The 26,577-nt window shown below is 36.1% G+C and overlaps 1 protein-coding gene across 2 annotated transcripts in view; it reads left to right on the top strand.

The window, feature by feature from the left end:
• Window positions 1–26,577, top strand: part of CCDC73 (coiled-coil domain containing 73) — a 112,404-nt gene that overhangs the window by 44,317 nt on the left and 41,510 nt on the right. For both annotated transcript variants that reach the window (XM_061381050.1, XM_061381049.1), the window contains exons 7-8: window positions 10,558–10,693; window positions 10,936–11,015. In XM_061381050.1, the coding sequence (XP_061237034.1) occupies window positions 10,558–10,693; window positions 10,936–11,015 (216 nt within the window). The remainder of the gene's footprint in view (window positions 1–10,557; window positions 10,694–10,935; window positions 11,016–26,577) is intronic.

The raw sequence follows: 26,577 nt of genomic DNA, 5'->3' as shown, positions 1-26,577 counted from the left end.
GCTACAGTGGTTTTACACAAAATATAGTGAAATTGAATAATGTACCCTCTGACCTGGGAGATAAAGCTACAAGTTAAAGATCAAAGGCAACATAAAATGTGTTTTGTTTTGTTCCACTTTAAAATTTCATCAGACAGATACTTGTAATCTTAAAAACAAATGGAAACATTGCAGTATACTTGTGATAGTTTTTGGTCAGTTTTGTATTGTGAATTAAGATTCTTAAGAACCTACTAAAATGATATTTGTATTATAGTTATAATTTTTTCTGACATTTCAAGGCATTAAATGAATCACTTTGCATTAAAATTATTTTGTATATTGATAGGTACACAATATTTTATGCCAATTCTATTAGACTCTATATTTTAGATGATTGACTTAAAAGTTAAAAATCTTTTTTAAAAACACTCTTTTATTATTCATTTTATATTATTTTTATATAGTTCAGGTGACTTAAAAAAACACATTTGTTTATTTATTTTTGGCTGTGCTGAGTCTTCATTGCTGAGCACAATTTTCTCTAGTTGTGGTGAGCAGGGGCTACTTGCTAGTTGCAGCGTGCAGCTTTCTCATTCCAGTGGCTTCTCTTACGGACATTGGCTCTGGGGTGTGTGGTCTTCAGTAGTTGTGGCACATAGGCTCAGTAGTTGAGGCCTGAGGGCTCTAGAGCACAGGCTCAGTCGTTGTGGTGTGTGGGTTTAGTTTGCTCTGCAGCATTTGGGATCTTCCCAGATCAGATTCTGAACCTTGTCTCCTGCATTGGCAGGCGGATTATTTCCCACTGAGCCACCAGGGAAGTAGTAAACAGTGTTCAAAAATCCAATTAATTTTATTCAGATTAGCACATTATCTTTTTATATTACTTGACTGTGCAAGACAGGAAAAAGATTGTCATTTGTGTCAAGGCAGGACTTTGGGAAGCAGTTGATAAAGTTGTGTCCCAAAAGAAATCATTTAAAAATAGTACTAATCTAATGTTATAAAGAAGTTCATGATTTCCTATAGGCAGGCTCTTAACTGTTAGTAAAATTCTGTCTTGTGGGAATTCAGTAAGGTGATTTTCATGTAGTGGTGGCGTGTCTCTAGATAAATTAACTCAATTATGAATGGAAAGATTCATCTGTCTCTAAAAGTACCAAAACCTTCTCTTGAACAAATGATCATATCAATCATTACCAATAAGACAAATACAACAAAATATGGTAAAAAATAAACTATCGAACATCAAATTAATTGATTTGGTCATTGATGAAAATCTTTCTTCTTTGGTATAGGTGACTACTCTGTGTAACTGAGTAACCAACTAATGAACAAAATAAAAACTTATCTAACCATCTCTTAGTTACAGTTTATTTCTTTTTTGTTTATTACTTTTCCTCTAAAGAAAAGACTTACAAGAAGGATTTAGTTTTCTTTATTAAATTATAACAAAATTTTAGCATTGAGGGTTTTGATGAGATTTGCAATTACCACTTATTTCATTCAGAATAGAATATTTTTAGACTAAAGATTTGTCTGGAAATAATCTTTGTGATTATAATATATATATCTGTACACATAAAATATGTAACTTTAGTGTTTTTAAGTTGTGACCAAAAAAGTGAAAATATCTTAAGGTTACCATGAGTTTTTTAAAAGTGAATTTTATAGCCCATTGGTTTATTTCAGGTTTATATTGAAGAAATTGAAAGATAATTTGCAAAATGAGGAAATGTATAAAGTTTATGTATAAGTATATAAATAGAATGATGAATATATAAAGTTTGGTTTTGGGTTTTAAATCTTTTTCTTCAAAATTTACTTATATGAACTAATTGCTCATTTATTTCCTTATAGAGACTTTTCAAATCAGTCTCTATAAGGAAACAAGAAAGGAGAAAATGAGCAGCTTTGCTTTATTAGCAGAAGATATTAAGAAGAGATGGCAAGAATACACAGAAGAACTATACAAAAAAGATCTTCACGACCCAGATAATCACGATGGTGTGATCACCGACCTAGAGCCAGACATCCTGGAATGTGAAGTCAAGTGGGCTTTAGAAAACATCACTACGAACAAAGCTAGTGGAGGTGATGGAATTCCAGTTGAGCTATTTTAAATTCCTGAAAGATGATGCTGTGAAAGTGCTGCACTCAATATGCCAGCAAATTTGGAAAACTCAGAAATGGCCACAGGACTGGAAAAGGTCAGTTTTCACTCCAATCCCAAAGAAAGGCAATGCCAAAGAAGGCTCAAACTACCGCACAATTGCACTCATCTCACACGCTAGTAAAGTAATGCTCAAAATTCTCCAAGCCAGGCTTCAGCAATATGCGAACCGTGAACTTCCTGATGTTCAAGCTGGTTTTAGAAAAGGTAGAGGAACCAGAGATCAAATTGCCAACATCCGCTGGATCATGGAAAGAGCAAGAGAGTTCCAGAAAAGCATCTGTTTCTGTTTTATTGACTATGCCAAAGCCTTTGACTGTGTGGATCACAATAAACTGTGGAAAATTCTGAAAGAGATGGGAATACCAGACTACCTGATCTGCCTCTTGAGAAATTTGTATGCAGGTCAGGAAGCAACAGTTAGAACTGGACATGGAACAACAGATTGGTTCCAAATAGGAAAAGGAGTTCATCAAGGCTGTATATTGTCACCCTGTTTATTTAACTTATATGCAGAGTACATCATGAGAAATGCTGGACTGGAAGAAACACAAGCTGGAATCAAGATTGCTGGGAGAAATATCAATAACCTCAGATATGCAGATGACACCACCCTTATGGCAGAAAGTGAAGAGGAACTAAAAAGCCTCTTGATGAAAGTGAAAGTGGAGAGTTAAAAAATTGGCTTAAAGCTCAACATTCAGAAAACGAAGATCATGGCATCCGGTCCCATCACTTCATGGGAAATAGATGGGGAAATAGTGGAAACAGTGTCAGACTTTATTTTTGGGGGCTCCAAAATCACTGCAGATGGTGACTGCAGCCATGAAATTAAAAGACTCTTACTCCTTGGAAGGAAAGTTATGACCAACCTAGATAGCATATTCAAAAGCAGAGACATTACTTTGCCAACAGAGGTCCGTCTAGTCAAGGCTATGGTTTTCCTTTGGTCATGTATGGATGTGAGAGTTGGACTGTGAAGAAGGCTGAGTGCCGAAGAATTGATGCTTTTGAACTGTGGTGTTGGAGAAGACTCTTGAGAGTCCCTTGGACTGCAAGGAGATCCAACCAGTCCATTCTGAAGGAGATCAGCCCTGGGATTTCTTTGGGAGGAATGATGCTAAAGCTGAAACTCCAGTACTTTGGCCACCTCATGCGAAGAGTTGACTCGTTGGAAAAGACTCTGCTGCTGGGAGGGATTGGGGGCAAGAGGAGAAGGGGACGACAGAGGATGAGATGGCTGGATGGCATCACTGACCCAATGGACGTGAGTCTGAGTGAACTCCGGGAGTTGGTGATGGACAGGGAGGCCTGGCGTGCTGTGATTCATGGGGTCACAAAGAATCGGACATGACTGAGAGACTGATCTGATCTGATCTGATAGTTGTAGTAAGTTGAGTGTAAATGTTATTTTTAAATTATTTCTATTTTAAGTGCCTTAAGGGTCTTTTAAGTAAACTTTTAGACCACACACACATACACACACACACACATACACACACACGCTCATAATTATGTATATGTTGTTTTCCTCTAATCTTGATTTTCAAAGATTAAATAGTTTAAAATATGTATTTAGAAAGCAGTGAATCCTGACATTATTTTCTTGTGAACAGTCTTTGCATTTATTAGTAAAATTGTGTGAAAGAGAAAACAAGTTGACACAATTCACAGAGTTAAAAAGAACAAAAACACTGTATACTCAGCAATTTCTTAGTCATAATCTTTATTATGGTACCATCTGGTGGCTCAGATGGTAAAGAATCTGCCTGCATTGTTGGAGACCTGGGTCAATCCTGGGCTGGAGAATCCCCTGGAGAAGGGAAGGGAAACCCACTTCAGTATTCTTGCCTGGAGAATTCCATGGACAGAGGAACCTGGTGGGCTATAGTCATGGGGTCACAAAGAGTTGAACACAACTGAGCAACTAACACACACACGTATGTAATGTTATAACAGCACCGTCACTATAGTTGTATTATTCTTTATAATGTTCTTAGGTTTCTCAGGCAGGTGTTACCAATCTGCTTTTTGTTATTGCTTCCCAAAGAATTTAAACTGTTGACAGTCATGCAGTTAGTGGCAAACTGCCCTCTTCATCTCAAAACTAAATCAAGGCAGCCAACTAGGTTCACATGTGAACAGTCCTACGGCGTCCTATATGAGCCAGTGAGCTATAGGTGCCTACTGTGATTTGAAGGACTTCATAGCATTTATCATGGCCACTGAATAGACTAATTGTATTTGAAAATAAGAAGTTGTGTCATGCAGAACAAATGAAACTGCATTTTAATTCAACTTTGGCTTCAAGCAAAGAATGTTGGAATAGGGTATATCACAAACTTATCTAATGTGTATAGAGCTCTATGTATGTAGAGAATACCTATGAACTCACTTTAATCTTTGCTGCATTTTTTTTTTGGCTGCATTATGCGGCATGCAGGATCATAGTTCCCCAACCAGGGATCGAACTTGTGCCCCCTACAGTGGAAGTGCAGAGTCCTAACACCTGGACTACCAGGGAATTCCCCTTTGCTGCATTCTTAATTATCAGGATTAGTTAACCTTTGCAGGCATTGACAGTATTAATGTCTGAATATATGTAGTGGACAGTATTCTCATAAAGGCTATATGAAAATTGATCTGACTTGTAGATTGAGAGAATTCCTTAAATTGAAAAAAATGTTTTTAGATCAATCTTTAGTGAGATTGTATTGGGTTGCTATACATTTCCTGAAAGGAGTGTAATTCTCTCAGTTCAGTCGATCAGTCGTGTCTGACTCTTTGCAACCCCATGGACTGTAGCACGCTAGACTTCCCTGTCCATCACCAACTCCTGGAGCTTACTCAGACTCATGTTTGTGATGCCACAAACTCACATCCGTGATGCCATCCAACCATCTTATCCTTTGTTGTCCCCTTCTCCCACCTTCAATCTTTCCCAGCATCAGGGTCTTTTCAGTGAGTTGGTCCTTTGCATTAAGTGGCCAAAGTATTGGAGTTTCAGCTTCAGCATCAGTCCTTCCAATGAATATTCAGGACTGATTTCCGTTAGGATGGACTGGTTGGATCTCCTTGCAGTCCAAGGGACTCTCAAGAGTCTTCTCCAACACCACAGTTCAAAGACATCAATTCTTTAGCGCTCAGCTTTCTTTATAATCCAACTCTCAGATCCATACATGACTACTGGAACAATCATAACTTTGACTAGATGGACTTCTAGATTAGAGAATTAAGTGGTATTTTAGAGGAACAGAATATGGGTCATTATTTTTCATTGTTTAGTTATTGATAATAGTGACTGCCTAGGTAAGCATAAGTGGAAAAGGGCATGGCAGCCCATTCCAGTATTCTTGCCTGGGAAATCCCATGGACAGAGGAGCATGGCAGGCTACAGTCCATGGAATCGCAGAGTCAGACACGACTGAAGCGACTGAACAGGTAAGCGTAAGATCTCAGGAGTTAGTGTACTTGTCAGTTTGTTTGAATTTATGACTGCTGCATGCTTAATTCAAATGACTTAAGTAGTGAATTTGAAAAGCCCATAGAAGTACATGAAAAAAATTTAACTGATCTTTTAGAAATGTTGCCAGCTTATCATTTTGCTTAAAATCATTAAAAAAAAACCTTTGAAAAGATGTTCACCAGATTTGCCAAGTTAATATTATTAGGTAAAACTTAAATTATAACATCTGTTCCTTATTAATATTACAGAGGGTTATTCTTATTCCAAATAAAAACTAATTAATCTATTGAAGGCACCTTTATCATTTAAGGAATAATAATAACAAAACATTATACTGTACTTGTTATGTAACAAGCTCTTGTTGTAGTGCTATGTATGTATTATTAATAATTTGTGTTATCTTCACAACTCTATGAGGGAAATGCTGTTATAATCTATTTTAAAGACAGGGTAGATTATTTTCCCAAGGTTACACAGCAACTAAATTACAAAGGCAAGATTTAAACATAGGCAGACTTATCTTTTGACCACTTTACTATACTGCCTGTATTTTGGTGTTAAGCAGTATAAAATGGCTCTGTTTAACTTATGCAAAAGGAAATTTAGCAGAGACACAATCAGAGAGTCAGGAATAGTTTTGAAAATGAACAGGGACTAGGTTAATACCAGAGTTTGTGAAGCAGGATCTAGGAACCCAGGACAGAGGTCTCATATCAGTCTGGATAGGGTCACCACTGAACTTCTTTAGTTTTTTGTTTTTTTTAATTTTATTTTATTTTTAAACTTCACAATATTGTATTAGTTTTGCCAAATATCGAAATGAATCCGCCACAGGTATACCTGTGTTCCCCATCCTGAACCCTCCTCCCTCCTCCCTCCCCATACCCTCCCTCTGGGTCGTCCCAGTGCACCAGCCCCAAGCGTCCAGCATCGTGCATCGAACCTGGACTGGCAACTCGTTTCATACATGATATTATACATGTTTCAATGCCATTCTCCCAAATCTCCCCACCCTCTCCCTCTCCCACAGAGTCCATAAGACTGATCTATACATCAGTGTCTCTTTTGCTGTCTCGTACACAGGGTTATTGTTACCATCTTTCTAAATTCCATATATATGCGTTAGTATACTGTATTGGTGTTTTTCTTTCTGGCTTACTTCACTCTGTATAATAGGTTCCAGTTTCATCCACCTCATTAGAACTGATTCAAATGTATTCTTTTTAATGGCTGAGTAATACTCCATTGTGTATATGCACCACAGCTTTCTTATCCATTCATCTGCTGATGGGCATCTAGGTTGCTTCCATGTCCTGGCTATTATAAACAGTGCTGCGATGAACATTGGGGTACACGTGTCTCTTTCCCTTCTGGTTTCCTCAGTGTGTATGCTCAGCAGTGGGATTGCTGGATGAAAGGAGAAATTAACAATAACACAATAATAGTGGGAGACTTTAATACCCCACTCACACCTATGGATAGATCAACTAAACAGAAAATTAACAAGGAAACACAAACGTTAAACGATACAATAGACCAGTTAGACCTAATGGATATCTATAGGTCATTTCATCCCAAATCAATGAATTTCACCTTTTTCTCAAGCGCACATGGAACCTTCTCCAGGATAGATCACATCCTGGGCCATAAATCTGGCCTTGGAAAATTCAAAAAAATAGAAATCATTCCAAGCATCTTTTCTGACCACAATGCAGTTAGATCTCAATTACAGGAGAAAAACTATTAAAAATTCCAACATATGGAGGCTGAACAACATGCTCTATTAGCAAGGTGAAAAGGCAGCCTTCAGAATGGGAGAAAATAATAGCAAATGAAGCAACTGACAAACAACTAATCTCAAAAATATACAAGCAACTCCTACAGCTCAACTCCAGAAAAATAAATGACCCAATCAAAAAATGGGCCAAAGAACTAAATAGACATTTCTCCAAAGAGGACATACAGATGGCTAACAAACACATGAAAAGATGCTCAACATCACTCATTATCAGAGAAATGCAAATCAAAACCACTATGAGGTACCATTTCACGCCAGTCAGAATGGCTGCGATCCAAAAGTCTACAAATAATAAATGCTGGAGAGGGTGTGGAGAAAAGGGAAGCCTCTTACACTGTTGGTGGGAATGCAAACTAGTATAGCCACTATGGAGAACAGTGTGGAGATTCCTTAAAAAACTGGAAAATGAACTTCTTTAGTTTTATGGTCTCTTTTGCTCACAATTGAAATTCCAATAAAGTAGAAATCAGTTGGTTTATTTGGGGTAATATGCCCTACACTTTACTAGGGAAGTATAGGAGCCTGTGAATTTTAGTCCTACCAGATTGTAATGAAGAAGTATTTCAAACATATACTTGAAATTCTGTTACTTTTGTGTAAGGGAAATAGACGCTGGCTAGGTAAATCTAACACATTGCCAGTGTTGGAACTGTATGAGATAGCAGTTCACTCAGAAAGTAATTACTGAGTACTTGTTGATAGGCCTACATTGTTCTTTGTTTTTCACCTCTCAGTAGAAACGAAAGCATGTGGCAGAAATGAATGAAAGTTACGAAGCCAATCAATGATTCTGCTAATGCCAAAATCAAAAACTTTTGAAGAGTGTTACTGATTCTGTTAACATAATATTTCTTTTAAAAACTTTTAAAAGTCATTTTTCTGGCTTACTTCACTCTGTATAATAGACTCCAGTTTCATCCACCTCATTAGAACTGATTCAAATGTATTCTTTTTAATGGCTGAGTAATACTCCATTGTGTATATGTACCATAGCTTTCTTATCCATTCATCTGTTGATGGGCATCTAGGTTGCTTCCATGTCCTGGCTATTATAAACAGTGCTGCAATGAACATTGGGGTACACATGTCTCTTTCCCTTCTGGTTTCCTCAGTGTGTATGCCTAGCAGTGGGATTGCTGGATCATAAGGCAGTTCTATTTCCAGTTTTTTAAGGAATCTCCACACTGTTCTCCATAGTGGCTATACTAGTTTGCATTCCCACCAACAGTGTAAGAGGGTTCCCTTTTCTCCACACCCTCTCCAGCATTTATTATTTGTAGACTTTTGGATCGCGGCCATTCTGACTGGTGTGAAATGGTACCTCATAGTGGTTTTGATTTGCATTTCTCTGATAATGAGTGATGTTGAGCATCTTTTCATGTGTTTGTAAGCCATCTGTATGTCTTCTTAGGGGAAATGTCTATTTAGTTCTTTGGCCCATTTTTTGATTGGGTCATTTATTTTTCTGGAGTTGAGCTGTAGGAGTTGCTTGTATATTTTTGAGATTAGTTGTTTGTCAGTTGTTTCATTTGCTATTATTTTCTCCCATTCTGAAGGCTGTCTTTTCACCTTGCTAATAGTTTCCTTTGATGTGCAGAAGCTTTTAAGGTTAATTAGGTCCCATTTGTTTACTTTGCTTTTATTTCCAATATTCTGGGAGGTGGGTCATAGAGGATCCCGCTGTGATGTATGTCAGAGAGTGTTTTGCCTATGTTCTCCTCTAGGAGTTTTATAGTTTCTGGTCTTACGTTTAGATCTTTAATCCATTTTGAGTTTATTTTTGTGTATGGTGTTAGAAAGTGGTCTAGTTTCATTCTTTTACAAGTGGTTGACCAGATTTCCCAGCACCACTTGTTAAAGAGATTGTCTTTAATCCATTGTATATTCTTGCCTCCTTTGTCAAAGATAAGGTGTCCATATGTGCGTGGATTTATCTCTGGGCTTTCTATTTTGTTCCATTGATCTATATTTCTGTCTTTGTGCCAGTACCATACTGTCTTGATAACTGTGGCTTTGTAGTAGAGCCTGAAGTCAGGTAGGTTGATTCCTCCAGTTCCATTCTTCTTTCTCAAGATCGCTTTGGCTATTCGAGGTTTTTTGTATTTCCATACAAATTGTGAAATTATTTGTTCTAGCTCTGTGAAGAATACTGTTGGTACTAACGCATATATATGGAATTTAGAAAGATGGTAACAATAACCCTGTGTACGAGACAGCAAAAGAGACACTGATGTATAGAACAGTCTTAGGGACTCTGTGGGAGAGGGAGAGGGTGGGAAGATTTGGGAGAATGACATTGAAACATGTATAATATCATGTAAGAAACGAGTTGCCAGTCCAGGTTTGATGCATGATACTGGATGCTTGGGGCTAGTGCACTGGGACGACCCAGAGGGATGGTATGAGGAGGGAGGAGGGAGGACGGTTCAGGATGGGGAACACATGTATACCTGTGGCGGATTCATTTTGATATTTGGCAAAACTAATACAATTATGTAAAGTTTAAAAATAAAATTAAAAAAAAAAAGTCATTTTTCTAAGTATGGAAAGACAGGCTTCTTTAGCTGAAAGCAGTGAAGGCCTATATTATATTGATACATAGGGTCCAGTTTTTATCAACTATGTCTCCCAGCTTAAGTTAACTTTCTGCTATATTATATTGTCTCCCTGTCACTAATAGATATTGTTTTTATGATTCCATTTTTAACACAGTGAGAAGGTGCTGTATCATTAAAATTAATTTCAAAAAAATTATCTAAGTTTTGAGGATGCATATTATGATTATGCCAGCAAATTTAGAGAAAAATTTATTTCCTAAATTGTCAAAAGTATTGCTTTAATAATATTCACCTCACTTTGCTTAGTGCTGTACTGGACTAATTAACTTTTCTATGAACAACCAACTGATTTTTTAAAAATTTTATAAACAAGGGAAATAAAATTTTAAGTGACTGTTTTGTTATAGGAAAAAAATGCTTTAATTTTACCTAGATTTAGAAATGTCTGTTAACTAACATTTTCTCCCTAAGGTATACTCAGAGACTTTTTCATGACATACTTATGTTAATAACAATAGTTATTAAAAATGATAAATGTGTGTATTTATGTATGTAGAACATTTAAAATAACTCTTCAAAATAGGAACAGAAAGTCCAGTTACATCTTCTGGCTAAAGAAGATCATCAGAAGCAACTGAATGAAATTGAGAAATACTATACTATAATAACAGGTCAATTTGGATTGGTAAAAGAGAATCATGAAAAGTTAGAACAAAATGGTAGGTTCCATCTTACTTAAACTTACATATTTAATAGAAAATGTTTAAATGGACTTATTTGTAATGAATAAATTGAACTTATCTGATATTGGTAATACTAAATGGCAGTTTAATTAACATTATTAAATTCAGCAATAACTAAATATATATTTCATTGAGGTCATTTTCCTTGTCCATGTTAATAGTATTTCCTTAAAATGTACATTGAAATAACATTTTCCTAAGTGTCTTTCATGTTGCAGTACAAGAAGCAATACAGTTAAACAAAAGACTTTCAGCTTTAAATAAAAAGCAAGAATCTGAGATAAACAGTTTAAAGAAGGTATGATTGATATAATTTTTTGTATTATATAAAAATTGACCTAACATAATTAGTTTTATGAAATAATATCAGAAAAGTTGGATAGTTTTATTTGTAGAAAGATAATGTTTTAAATACAGATTTATAAACTTTGAGTTAAGATTTCAATAAGCATAATGAATGAATTTGTTCTAACCCACTCAAAATATTGTTTCTTTGACTCATGACTAGTGGCAAACATTTTTATGGTAACATGTATTATCAATAAGCATTTGCTATATGTTAATCTCATTAGCACCATTCATTCATTCAATATTTGAGTAGCTCTATGTGCCAGGTACTATATGGCACTGAGGATACAGATAAACATGTTCCTGCTTTGTTGAGTTATAGTCCAATGGAGGAGTTATATATAAAATAGTCACACAGATAAAATAATTTAAAATTGTTGTAAATGATATGAAGAAAAATAAAGGATGTGATGATATTTTCATAGGTGACTTTATTACATTGAAGATAAAGTGGTGGGGGAGGGAAGAGATTAATAGTTCAGGCAAAGGAACGGCAAAAGCCTTGATAAGGGGAAGAGTTTTGTATATTTAAGGAACTAGGAAAAGTCTGGTATGGCTGGAGCACTTTGAGTGAAGGAGTGCATTGGATATTTATTGGTTGCTTACTGAGCATCGGTATCCCCTTTGTCCTTCCTAAACTTACACAGATTCTTGTTTTGATGCCTCCAACTTGAGACAGGAACCCTAAATTGGCAGAAAGCCATAAACATATTTCATTACTCTAGCCACAATCATTGGTTCAGGAATAGATAAATGAGCTTAGCCAGTGGTTATAAACCAGGAAGAATGTAACCCCTACTGGGGCTGGCAGTCATACTATTAATACAATCATGAGAAGCTAAAAAGGAGCAACCTGACGATGTGGATGCCAGATTTCTGTGATGTAAAGAATCCTGTTCTTTAATGACATTTATGAGTTCCTGAATGGATCAACCCTATATTTGCCCTACCTCTAGACTTACAGTTTTGTGAGCCAATGAATCCCTGTTATTTTTTTAAACCAGTTTCATTAGGACTAGTTTAATTTTCCATTATTTTCAACTAAAAATATCTCCTCTGATACAAGGGGAGAGTGGTATGAGAGGAAAGAGAAGTTAGGCAAGGCCTTTTTGTTTTTACTGAGTATGACCTCTTATTACCTTCTCCTAATCTTTTCAAAGCCCTAAATGGAATAATACCACTTTGGACCACCTCCTTATCCCAAGAGAATTAAGTACCTGTCTTTACTGACACTCAGAAAATCCTTTGGATCAATCACTAAGTGACATTTAAATGTCTGTGATTTTCTGAAGTTTGAATATGATATACCTGGGTTTAATTTTTTGGTCACATTTTCTTCTTGGTGTTCTCCGAGTTTCTTGGGTTGTGGTTTGGTATGTGACATTAATTTGGGGAAAGTCAATCATCAGTGTTTCAAATATTGCTTCGTTTCCTTCTTTTCTTCTCCTTCTGGTATTCCCTTTATGCGTGTGTTATAATTTGCCTATGTGATCCTCAGTTGATGGATGTTCTCTTATGCCTTTTTCAGTCTTTTTATTTTTAGTTTTCAGTTTTGGGATTTCTATTTTCATATCCTCAAGCTGAGAGATTATTTACTCAGCCATGTCCAATCTACTATTGAGCCCAACAAAGGCATTCTTCATTTCTATTGCAGTGTTTTTGATCTGAAGCATTTCTTTTTGATTCTTGTTTAGAATTTACATCCTCTCTTTACATTATCCATCTATTCTGTCATGTTTTGTCTCTTTTTTCTATTAAAGCTTTTAGCATATTAATCATGGTTTTTAAAAAATTCCAAGTCTGATAGTTTTAAATTTCTGTAGTATCTGACTCTGGATCTGAAGCTTGTTTAATCTCTTCAAACTTTGTTTTTTGCCTTTTAGTATGCCTTGTAATTTATTTGTTGGAAGACAGACATGATATACTGGGTGAAAGGAATTGCAGTTAATAGGCCTATAGTAATATAAAGGTGGGGGGATGGGTGTCTTATGATTAGATGGCCCTATTGCCCTTGGATTGTGAATTTCACCAGTGCTTCTCAGTCCCTGCCCACCCACCTCATATTGTACTCTCATATGGTTGGAGAGTTGGATATTACTCTTCCCTCAGGTAGTTTATATTTCAAGTCAAATAATTTCTCATAAAGGCAGGACTTGTTGATAAGAACAGAATGAGTTGGTGAATTTCAGAATGGTTCCTTTTCCTCCTGCTTCTAGCAGGATGAATTTTTCACTGATATTCACTGTGAGAGGACCTTGAGATAAAATGTCACAAAAGTTTGAGGGCCCCCTGAGTGTATCCTTCTGAATTTTTTAACTCCCAGAATTGTCTACTCTAAGCCTCCAGGAATTAGTCAATTACAGTTCAGTTTTTCTTACCTTGGCATTGGTGCCTGTGAAGGTTTCTGTTTATGATTTTCTATAGTGACTTCTCCGTTCCTCTGATTTTTGAGGCAGCAGTTTGTCTTATGGCCTCATTTCTATAACAGATGTAAGAGGAGTTGTTGGTTTTCAGTTTGCTCAGCTTTTTATGTGTGGTAGAATCAAATGGAAACTTGTAACTAAGCTTCTTACATGCTGGAGAGAAACTGGAAAACTTTTTAACTGTAATTTTACCAAAATTAAAAATATAAAGATAATTTATTTATAGAGACACAGGCTTAAGTTTTGAGAATGTTTGTGCTACCAGATGATTGACATATACTTTAGTGCATAATTCAAGAAATCAGGGAATTTTACTGTTTTATCTTTTAGTATCATTTCAAGGAAAGCAGGACCACTTGGGTTTAACATTAATGTGACTTCTAAATGCTAAGCTAATATTACAAAGACCATTAATATTTGTAACACTATTATATCTAGTCTTGTTCTTATATATAAAAAAAGTGAAAGTGTTAGTTTCTCAGTTGTGTCCGATTCTTTGACACCCCATGGATTGTAGCCTGCCAGGTTCCTCTGTCCATGGAATTCTCCAGGCAAGAATACTGGAGTGGGTAGCCATTCCCTTCTCCAGAAGATCTTCCTGACTTGATTGTATAACTGCCCATAAATTGGTTTCATATTCCCTGGACTTTATCAAGGGACCAGAAGTAAGATCATAGGAGTAGCCCAGTACAGAATGTTAGAATGGTAATAAGCATGTATCTCTAGCCTTTAAAAGTCTTATGTCTATCCAACAAACTACCTAAGAGGACAGTTTATATGTAAAGAATATTTCATTTCAGTCACATTTAAGAATACTAAAGATGGTTCTTTTAATATAGGGATAAAAAGCTGTAATTCAAAAATTTTGTCTGTCATTTCAAATGAGAATTGTTAAATGGACCGTTCAATTTTTATGCGAAAATACTCTTTTTTTTCCTTTTTTAAATTAATTTATTTTTTAATTGAAGGATAATTGCTTTACAGAATTTTTGTTGTTTTCTGTCAAACCTCAAAATGAATCCACCACAGGTATACATATATCCCCTCCCTTTTGAACCTTCCTCCCTGGGCTGTTCATTTTTATCAATATAAACTTTGAATGGAAATATAAGGAATACTGACTGAATAGTTGTGAATAAACACATTTTTAGTGATATTGCTTTAGTTTATTTTTTTGACACTGTTACCATTGTCCTAAATGATTAAATCATTAATTTGGTGATTATATTAAAAGAGTTATATATGCCTCTATTCAAATAGTATTTGCATTATTATGAAAATGTTATACCTCATAAAGTTCTCTACTAAATTATGTATTTTTTGTTAAATAAGAACAAATATTTCATTGTAACGTTATTGTTTGTTATTTAGTCACTCAGTCATGTCCGACTCTTTACGACCCCATGGACTGTAGCCCACCAGGCTCCTATGTCCATGGGATTCTCCAGGCAAGAGTACTGGAGTGGGTTGCCATTGCCTTCTAGACTATTGTATTTCTAATGTATAGTTTAAGACCGACCTGTAAAAAAAAAAAAAAAATAAGACCGACCTGTAGAAGGAGATGAGGTCTATGTAAATCCATGGAGAGTTTCCCGTGCTGGATTTATATGAAAAAAGTACAGAATGTCTGTATACATGAGTGGAATAGTGTTGCTCCTGAGCACACTTGCCCCCTTGTCCCAGACCTTGCCATCTTGTTCAGGGCTGCCTAAATACACTGATGTGTCTTGTGACGGTGGCCTCTGTCACTATAGAAAGCATGAAGTCAGTAAACATGCTGCTAAATAGTTCTTGGAAGAGAGAGTTTATAGAAGGGTCAAGTGGGAATGTTATTGCCTTTGAGAGTTCCATATTCAAATAGCTGAAAGGATAAGAATTTATAAATGTATTTTAACAGATAGTTTTTAATATTTCAGACATTCTCGGTATAAGAATTTTGTGTTTCTTAGTGTAGTCTTTATTTTTAACTTTAAGGAAACTTTTTTCTGTTCTTCTTCTGAGGAGGCTAATCAAGCCTAGTATTAAAAACATTTTTTTAGATTACTCATTTAAAACTTTTAATCATTAATTTTTCCAAAGTTAATTTTTGTTTTTCTTTTATGTTGTTGTTTGATTTTGTCCAGGACAGTTATTGGTTTGTGATAAGATGGAATTCTTTTTTTTGTGTGTGGAGCAAAGTTAAACAGACCAAACTTAGTTGTTAGATAAAACTAAGTATTACAGTTCTGAATGCTGGGTTCACCATTATGGCAATCATGAAGGATTCCTGATACTATCTGTGTGCTGCATTCATAACCTCTGCTATTTGTCTGAGTAAACGTCAGAGCACTCAAGGAGATAGTGATATTTAACAGACTACCTCATACCAGAAGAGGAGGGGTAAAGGAGAAAAGGGCATGATATTTATGACTCTAGGAACTATAAGTTGTAATTTAATGAGATCAAAGCATGTGCTGTTTATTTGCTGCACTAACAGCTTTGAATAAAATGGGTAGAAAACAGACAATGTACTAAAAGTTCAGGATATTTAAAAGCTATAAGGGCTGTAAAATCAAAAGCATATTTTCAGTGGAAAAAGATTTCTGATTTTAATTTAATATGCTCTTAAGATTAAGTAATTATAAGAGAAAAACAGACATAAGAAATGATAAGTTTCTACTTTCGTCAGTTGCATACTGGATTTTTTTCTCCTTCCCTCTCCCTTCCCACTTCCCTATTGTTTCATAATAATTAATATAAAAGAATTGATATATTTCAGAGTATCTTCTATAAAACTTAGCTGATTACAATGGCTCCATGGTTTCAGTTGTTGAAAAATGTGGAAAGACATAGAAGTTTGTTCTACTTTGTAACCTTGACAGAAGAAAAACTTCTAGAAAACCAACCCTTTTTAAATTTACAGGATACTATATCTGAGTATAAGTTTTAGCCATATATCTTAGTTTAATTATATTTTTATCAATAAGGCTTTGTATCTTAGGAATGAGTCTAGAACAGATCACTAGTATAAAACAAGCCATCTAATTAATTTCTAAGTTGTTTAGTTCATATAGGTGAATCTTGCTCTAAGAAAACCCAATATAAAAAATTAAAGAAAATTGGTTGCAAGTTTTCTTTTAAAAATCATTTTAGTGCACAAAAAAGCAGCTTGAAAGCAAATTTTTAGAACATTATGTGTAAAGAAAAATGTACATTATTTTAAATCTAATATCATTGTGTCTTTTAAAAAATCAATTTAGCGTATAAGACTTTTTTTTTTATTAATCAGGTGGTGTTTGACTAAATTCCAAATAACAACACAAATATTAGTCAAATTGAGATTAAAATTTTGAGGTCTTCTAACAGATGCTTTCCCTTAGTCTCCAAAAGTTTTAAAAAGTTTAATTAATTGCTGAATTGACTGTCTTTATTTTTGTATTCTTTAGTATCCATAGTCAATTTAACTGTTAACCCATGTTTTTGAATATTTATCCAGGATGGATATATTAAGAGCAATAAATTCTTTTATTCAATAAGTTCATTGAGTCAAAGACCATCTAGCTTATGAACTAGAACAATGTTTTTTTATATTGTCTTACTCGTTTTCTAGAATATACTTGGATCTGAATTTATAATGCAGAATTAACCCATATTAATCTCACAAGTTTAGGGTTGTTAATTAAGTCAGTTAAGGTTCTAGCCCCAAATATGCTGTTCTTCTAAAGTTAACATAATGCCAGTGACTCACCAACTACTAAGCTTTATTTTTTATTATTGGTAAGGAAATTGTAGTAATCTGTAGTAATCTGTTTACATTCAAATGAGGAGCATCTATCTGTCACATGGTTGTCTACAGGGTTGTGGTTATTTCTTTGATTAGAATAAGCCATCTGGTTCAATCAGTGATTAAACCCTTAGCACTATACTTTCCTATATACTATACAATTAGCACTATACTATACTTACCATTTTCTATGCAGTTTTACAAATTGACTATGAACTACTATCGTGCCATTAACTACTATCTGTTTGGCCGACATTGACTGTTCTCACCAAGTTTTTAATTTATTTTTTATTGCCATTTGCTGTATCCTGAATAAATCACCTTTGATTTCATCAAATCCTATTTTAGGCAAAGATGAGTCACATTTATTTAATATCATGTTCATCATTATTTTCTTCTTATGTTCATTAAAAGTTTTTAGCACCTCTTAGATCCCTGAATGTATTAAGGTGCTATGGGATAAGTATGAAACGTGGTACCTTTCCTTGAGGTAGTTCATTCCTACCACCATTAGGATTTCAGACCACTTTATTTTAAAAGTAGAGAAAATAATCATAGAACCACTTGAATTCACCTTGGTGGTGGTTTAGTCTCTAAGTTGTGTCTGACTCTTGAGACCCCAAGCACTGTAACCTGCCAAGCTCCTCTGTCCATGGGATTTCCCAGGCAAGAATACTGGAGTGGGTTTCCATTTCTTTTTCCAGGGGATCTTCCCAACCCAGGGATTGAACCTGGGTTTCCTGCCTTGCAGGCAGATTCTTTACTCACTGAGCCACCAGGGAAGCCCTGAATTCACATTAGTAGTAATAATAGGTAACAATGCCTAGTACATAGTAGATGCTCAACAAATACTTGCATGGATTATTACATACCAGGCACTTTGTTTTGTTAAAAAATTATATTCCTATTTAACAGATGAGGAACTTGAGGCAGAATGCAATTAAGTAGTTGCCTAAAGTTACACAACAAGGAAAATAGAGGATTGCAATTCAAATTGCAGAATTTCTGCACAGCTCCAGAACCTGTGATCTTAACCATTCTACTGATAACAGGAGCAGATAAGCAATTTATCCACATAAGTTTCCTCTCTGCTTTATTCACCATTAGAAAGCATATATTTATTAAAAGGAGAAGTTGCCAGTATTAATCCTCCTAAACTACCAGGTTTATCTATCTAGACTATGTATCTAGACTAATATTTCCATTACCTTGAAACTCATCATTAAATACTGCTTCCTTTGGGCTTTGTCATTCGGCCCTCCTCTTCTCCAACCTGAGCATCAATTTCCATCATCTGTACCGTTAAACACCCCACTTAGTTCTTGTATTTCTAGTCTTTCAGTGTCCATTACTTCACGCAGTCCATTGGCCTGTTCCTGCATACACATAATTCCCTGCATAGTATTTCTCATTTATTCTGTTTCTCTTAACTTTACCTTTTTCTTTAAAACTAAACCTTTCACTGTAGTCTTCCTAAGGAGGTGCATGAGTCAGACCATACCAAGTGTTGCTTTTCTCTTTGTATTCTCATTTGCAATATGAGTTTAATGATATCTGCCTTTCCAGTTTTATATATTGTGCATGTGTGCATGCTCAGTCACTCACTTGTGTCCAACTCTTTGTGACCCTAAGACCATACCCTGCCAGGCTCCTCTGTCCATGGGATTCTCCAGGTTAGAATATTGAAGCAGGTTGCCATGCCCTCCTCTAGGGGATCTTCCCAACCCAGGGATCGTACCTGTGTCTCTTATGTCTCCTGCATTGGCAGGCAGATTCTTTACCACTGAGCCACCTGGGAAGCCCCTTATAACAAATATAATATATGGAAAAGCACTTCAGAAAGTTTATCATGCTGTAGAAATTTATGGGATTATTGTTACATGCAAGTGAAATTAGGTTAAAATTAAGGTAAATTTTGATGGATTTGGTTTTTCTGCACCAAAACTATAAAGGGTTATTTGTATTGACTTTCAAGACAACTGAAACATAGCCTCATCTGATAAACTTTTTTCCGGATAGGAAAGTGTGAAATTTCTTCCAACTTATTAATTGCTTTTTCTCCCTTCATGTTTGAATTATATTCTGTTTCTTCAATGACTAATTCTCTTCTTCAGATCTTCTATTTATCTTCTTCATATCATCTCTAAATTTCATGGAATCGTAGAGATCATCTGATTTATTGGTTTTAATCTTTCTTTGAATTGTAGAACCTTCTGTTAAAGATTTGGAGGCTCAGTATTAAAACAAAGTAGACCCCAGTGTTCATTGCAGCACTGCTTATAATAGCCAGGACATGGAAGCAACCTAGATGTCCATCAGCAGATGAATGGATAAGAAAGCTGTGGTACATATACACAATGGAGTATTACTCAGCCATTAAAAAGAATACATTTGAATCAGTTCTAATGAGGTGGATGAAACTGGAGCCCATTATACAGAGTGAAGTAAGCCAGAAAGAAAAACACCAATACAGTATACTAATGCATATATATGGAATTTAGAAAGATGGTAACGATAACCCTGTATGCAAGACAGCAAAAGAGACACAGATGTATAGAACAGTCTTTTGGACTCTGTGGGAGAGGGTGAGGGTGGGATGATTTGGGAGAATGGCATTGAAACATGTATAATATCATATGTGAAACGAATCACCAGTCCAGGTTCGATGCATGATACAGGATGCTTGGGGCTGGTGCACTGGGATGACCCAGAGAGATGGTTTGGGGAGGGAGGTGGGAAGGGGGTTCAGGATGAGGAACACGTGCACACCCGTGGTGGATTCAGGTTGATGTATGCCAAAACCATTACAATATTGTAAAGTAATTAGCCTCCAATTAAAATAAGTAAATTTATATTAAAAACAAAAGAACAACAACAACAACAACAAATAAAGGAGATCACTTGTGCTTGAAGGGAGAATTGAAAGAACACTGGAGCCATGCATGTTGACTCTTTCTTCTCTATCAGCAGCTATGGAGGGGGGCCGTGGAACCTCTAGGACTTCTTGGAGCACAATTTAAAAACCACTAACTGGATCCAACAGTTAGGTGAATTACTCAATATCGAGTAGCTTGTAAAAAAGAGTCTCTTTATCATCACTTTGTACCACATACTGTACGAACAGTACAATAATATTCTAAACAACCTGTAAATTTTATAATGTTAGTTGAAATTCTTCACGTAGTAGATGTTGTGATAATTCCTCAGTGTCCAGTGCGTCTCATATGATCAGTCTGTCTTTAAACTAATTAATATCATCTCCAATCTCCATGCCAGTATTTGGTTCAGGAATGAGCATGTGATCTAATTCTGGCCAGGGGGAGGTGGTTCAAAGAAAAAATATCCTTACTCTTTGGAAGGTGCTCCACGAAGGGACTATGCAATGAGTTGCTATGCAATTCCTAAATTACCTCTTACTACAGAATAAATTTCATTTTATTTATGAAATTTATTCTTTAAATTATAAAACCTTATCATTTAAAGGTTTAAGTATGGTTTTCGGATAGTTATAACCCAAGCATCCTGATACTAATTCATGTTTTTCATTACAGAATATTGTATTTTGTACAAAATGATATTTAAAATACAAAATCTATTGATTTTAATTATTTGTGATACATTGTCTTTGGGTACAAATAAATTCTTCTGGCTCCCTAATTGTCCTATTTTTCTCCCCAATTCATCTAAAGCTCTGTCATAACATCTTTCTTTTCTTCAATTAGCTCATCCTCCTTAATGCAGTCATTCACTTTATGTAGATGACTTCATATCTATATTTCCAGCCTACATTTCTTTTAATCTGCAGTTCTGTATTTTTAGCTGCTTGCAGGTCATCTCCTTTTATGACTTACTGTAGTGTCAGGGTCACCCACCCATTGATTCTTCATTCTTTCCATCCTTCCTCCTCTGACCCTGCCCCCCCACCAAAAAAATTCATAGAACTCTTTCAAAGGAAACCATCTTGCTGCCTATAAAGAACTCATCACTGATACACTGAAACTTTTTTTGAGGGAATTTATCATATGTAACCTTTTATAATTTGAAAAATAATTAATTTTCTTTTAGAACAGTAACACCCTATGACTTAAGTTTAGTGATTTGTGCTTTTTGGCTTTCTTAAGAGTCAGTCTCTTAAGAAAGCTCAAAATTGATGCTTGTGAACTCTGGTATTGGAGAAGACTCTTCAGAGTCCCCTGGACTGCAGGGAGATCAAACCAGTCAATCCTAAAGGAAATCAGTCCTGAATATTCATTGGAAGAACTGATGCTGAAGATGAAATTCCAATACTTTGGCCACTTGATGCGAAGAACTGACTCATTTGAAAAGACCCTGATGCTGGGAAAGATTGAAGGTGGGAGGAGAAGGGGACAACAGAGCATGAGATGGTTGGATGGCATCACCTGCTCCATGGACATGAGTTTGAGTAAGCTCTGGGAGTTGGTGATGGACAGAGAAGCCTGGCATGCTGCAGTCCATGGTGTCGCAGAGTCAGACACAACTGAGCGACTGAACTGAACTGAAGAGTCAGTCTCAGAATATCATCCATCTCTTACTTATCTTTAATAGATTTTTCATCTGTTTCATCAGTGAAGCACCTTTTTCATTTTCTTTTCATTTTCAGGCTTCTCTTTTTCACATTTCAGTTTCCTATTCTCGCTTCATTTAGACAGTTTGAAATAATCTTTTTCCTTCATTTCCTCTGCCTATTTGATTATATCTTCCTTCAGAATGTCTCATATTTTCATTATCCATTTTCCAATAGTATGGACATTCATCATCTCATTCCTGGATTAATAAAATACCTCTTAGCCAGTGTTCTTTCCTTCAGTTTTTGTTCACTCTTTCTGCCAGACTAATTTTACTAAGTCATTCTTTTAATACATTGTCTGTATATGGCTGACACATCTACTTAGCACATGTGGAAAGACTTTTAAATTGAATGGTTCTCCTTTGTCTTTCAAATCAAGTCCCAAACTTTTTTCCAGCTTTATTGAGATACAGTTGCCATACAACATTATTTAAGCTTATGGTATACAATGTGTTGATTTAGTCTTAAACTTCTTAAAATTAGCTTTCTGGAACTTCCATGATCTGGTCCCAACATTGTTTCCTACTACTTCCTAATAAGTATCTTCATTCTTTGTAATCTAAAAGTCTTTGTTTCCATTATCATAATTCTTAATTTTCCCTGTCTTTTTGCCTTTTTCTCCTTCATGTTCCTTATAGCAACTTGAAATGCCTTCTTTCAATTTACTTGTATTAAACGGGATTGAGTCAGGAAACATGGTACATTGGAATGGGAAATTGAGAGAAGTCTGATGGAAGAGCCATTTACAGAATTGTAGGTCGGGTTAAGGGAAGCCAACAAGGGATAGAAGCAGTTGGGGAATGATTACACCTCCTAGACCTGGTGATGACAAGGGAAGGAAACAGATCCTGGAACCTGGAGAGAGCTATAGGTAAAGCTATTGAAGAAAGCTGCAAATCAGAAGCTGTGGCCTTTGGTAAAGGTACAGTTTGTGGTCATGTAGGGAGGGAGCTGGGAAAAATACCTCAATCACTCTGTCTTCCTAGCATACTGATTACTGGTGCCTCCCAGAGATTGAACCCAACAAAGGGAGAGGAAAGGGAACTTGCTTGCGGTATCCACAGATGCCAGCCACACGGGTCATAGAGAAAGAGTGGAAAATGAATCAGGAGGTACAAATGCAGGATATCCAGTATGCTACTTACTCTTCTAGGCTCACCAGCTTCATTTAAACTTCTTTGCTTATTCAATACATGCTGATTGTTCTCTTAGTGCATAATTTTGTCTGCCTGCTTTTTGGAGATAGGAGAATAAAGCCCTATCTCTTGACCCATGTGGTTACTTTAGCAGTCATTTTATGCAGTATACATATCTAAAGGGGATATGTGAACTGAGAACAATGAATTTTTTCTCCTGGATTTTGGACTAAACCCAAAGAGATTTAATCAGGTGAGTTTCTGTCTAGGTGGCTAAGGCTGTAACATAGAATTCTGGAGCTATTGAGAGCCCAGTTTTCTGCTACTCCTTTTTCAGCTTCCTTGATACCACACTCTCTTGGTTTCACTCCTACCTCTGTTGACTTCTGTATTAGCAGCTTATTTAATCCATGAATCTTGGACTTTTTTAGAACTCAGTCATTTGTCATCTTTCCTCTTACTAAAAGTGAAGTGATTGCACCTGTTTCAATAGCTTTACATACTATTCAAAAACTAATACATGAGAAATGTGTTTATTTTAGAAAAAAAGAGAAAATACTTAAAAAACAGAATGAGGAAAATAAAAGTTTCCTATAATCTCATCACCCTAATGAACCAATTTCAGTTTTTAAGAATTGAAATGTACTAATAAAGATTTTTAATTGTAAGATGATTTTTTTCAGCAAAGGAATTTGGATGTTGTTCATCTCAGACTTGGAAAGTTGTCAACAGCCAGGGAATGTATATCCAGAACCGTAGCAGGAAACCAACTTCCACCACTAAGCTGTTTTATACTACTTATACCATCGCTGTTGACCATAGTGGATACTGCTACTGCTACAGGAGTACCACTGTTGTTCATGGAGGCTTGACACGACTCGCATGGCCTCTGCTTCTACCGACTAGTTCTGGATCCAATATCCAAGATAGGTGTTGCTGATTAGCAGAACCTGATATCATGTTTCTGAAGCTAGTATCTGGCATTTGTGGCTTCTCTTGGGGGCTTTCAGAGTTCAAAGGGAGTTCAGTCGCTCAGTTGTGTCCAACTCTTTGCAACCCCGTGGACTGTAGCACACCGGGCTTCCCTGTCCATCACCAACTCCTGGAGCTTGCTTAAACTCATGTCCATTGAGTTGGTGATGCCATCCAACTATCTCATCCTCTGTCATCCACTTCTCCTCCTACCTTCAATCTTTCCCACCATTGGGGTCTTTTCTAATGAATCAGTTCTTTGCATCACATGCCAAAGTACTGGAGCTTCAGCATTAGTCCTTCTAATGAATATTCAGGGTTGATTTCCTTTAGGATTGACTGGTTTGATCTCCTTGCAGTCCAAGGGACTCTCAAGAGTCTTCTCCAATACCACAGATCAGAAGCATCAATTCTTCTGTGCTCAGCTTTCTTTATAGTCCAACTCTTACATCCATACATGATTACTGGAAAAAACCATAGCTTTGAGTAGATGGACCTTTGTTGGCAAAGTAATGTCTCTGCTTTATAATATGCTGTCTAGGTTTGTCATAGCCTTTCTTCCAAGGAGCAAGCATCTTTTAATTTTATGGCTTCTGTCACTGTCTGCAGTGATTTTTTACCCCAAGAAAATAAAGTTTGTCACTGTTTCCATTGTCTCCCCATCTATTTGCCATGAAGTGATGGAACCGGATACTGTGATCTTAGTTTTTTGAATATTGAGTTTTAAGCCAACTTTTTAACTCTTCTCTTTCACTTTCATCAAGAGGTTCTTTGGTTCCTCTTCACTTTCTGCCATAAGGGTGGTGTCATCTGCATATCTGAGGTTATTGATATTTCTCCCGGTAATCTTGATTTCAGCTTGTGCTTCATCCAGCCCAGCATTTCACATGATGTACTCTGCATAGAAGTTAAATAATCAGGGTGACAGTATACAGCCTTGACATACTCCTTTCCCAATTTGGAGCCAGTTCATTGTTCCATGTCTGGTTTTAACTGTTGCCTCTTGACCTGCATACAGGTTTCTCAGGAGGCAGGTCAGGTGGTCTGGTATTCCCATCTCTTTCAGAATTTTCCATAGTTTGTTGTGATTCACACAGTCAGAAGCTTTATTGTAGTCAATGAAGCAGGAGTTGATGTTTTTCTAGAATTCTCTTGCTTTTTCTATGATCCAACAGATGTTGGCAATTTGATCTCTGGTTATGATGCTGTATAATCAAGAAAATCAGATCCTTGAACAAAACAGCAGTGCTATAGAATACACACCCCCTCAGAAGTTGGTATTTCTGGATTTAAATGTATTCAGATGTATCTGTTAAACTCCATGAACATGTAACTTCACAATGTAGACTTCTTTTATGTCACCATAAATTCTGTCCTTTGTAATGATGCCAGAGTTATTTTTCTAAAAGGCACATCTTGTTATGTCATTCTCTTAACCAAAATCCTTCAGTGGTTAATTCCTCATTGTCTGTAAAATTAGAACTCTTTAGCTTGGCCTACAAATCTTTTGATACTTGAATTTTGCCAAATTTCTAGTCAAAACTTGTTGTTCAGACACTAATTCATGTCCGACTCCTTGTGACCCCATGGACTGTAGCTCACCAGTTTCCCCTGTCCTTCACTGTCTCCCAGAGTTTGCTCAAATTCATGTCCATTGAGTTGGTGATGCTATCTAACCATCTCATCCTCTGTTGCCCCCTTTTTCTCTTGCCCTCAATCTTTCCCAGCATAAGGGTCTTTTTCAGTGAATCAGCTCTTTGCATCATGTGGCCAAAGTATTGGAGCTTCAGCATCAGGTCTTTCCACTGAATAGTGTTGGTTTCCTTTAGGATTGACTGATTTGATCTCCTTGCTCTCCAAGGGATTCTTCTCCAGCACCACAATTCAGAAGCATTAATTCTTCAGCACTCAGCCTTCTTTATGGTCCAACTCTCACATCCATACATGACTACTGGAAAAAACCATTGTTTTGACTACATGGACCTTTGTTGGCAAAGTAATGTCTGCTTTTTGATACACTTGTGTAGGTTTGTCAAAGCTTTCCTTCCAAGGAGCAAGTATCTTAAATTCCTCCCTTTTACCCATGACATACTAGTTCTGGTCATATTATTTTAGTTCTGTTTCCTTGAAAAATACCATGCTTTTTCATGTTTCTGTACTTTTCTGAATGTTTTGGCCTGGAATATCTACTTATTTTTTGTCCTCTTCAAAAATTTATCTTTACAGACTCAGTTTAAATACCACTGTCCTGTGTAATGCCTTCTTCACGCCCTCGACCAAACTGTTTCATCCTTTAAACTTCTGTACTTTCCTAAACTTTTCCTATTAAAACACTCATCACATTATAATTATTTCTTAAATAAATTTTTCTTATTAGCTGCTAATAACTTGGAAATTGATAATCTTTCATATAATCTTTTATCTTAGAGGATTTTTGTTGAATAAGTCATCTGGGAAAACACCCTACTTCTGGTTGATTAGTTCCTTTAGTTCGTGTATTCTTTTTAAGAACAAAGATCATGCATTCTAGCTTTGTGTCATTGTGTTTGCCTATTCTGTAACCACAGACAGCATTTCCACGTTGGCTAATTATCTTGCAAGGAAAGTAGGGAAAATAGACCTTAACGGGT

Source organism: Bos javanicus, chromosome 15 (assembly GCF_032452875.1).
Source record: "Bos javanicus breed banteng chromosome 15, ARS-OSU_banteng_1.0, whole genome shotgun sequence".
NCBI classification, from domain to species: Eukaryota; Metazoa; Chordata; class Mammalia; order Artiodactyla; family Bovidae; genus Bos; species Bos javanicus.
Note: the sequence above shows the minus strand (reverse complement) of the source record. Positions and strands in the feature narration are given on the sequence as shown.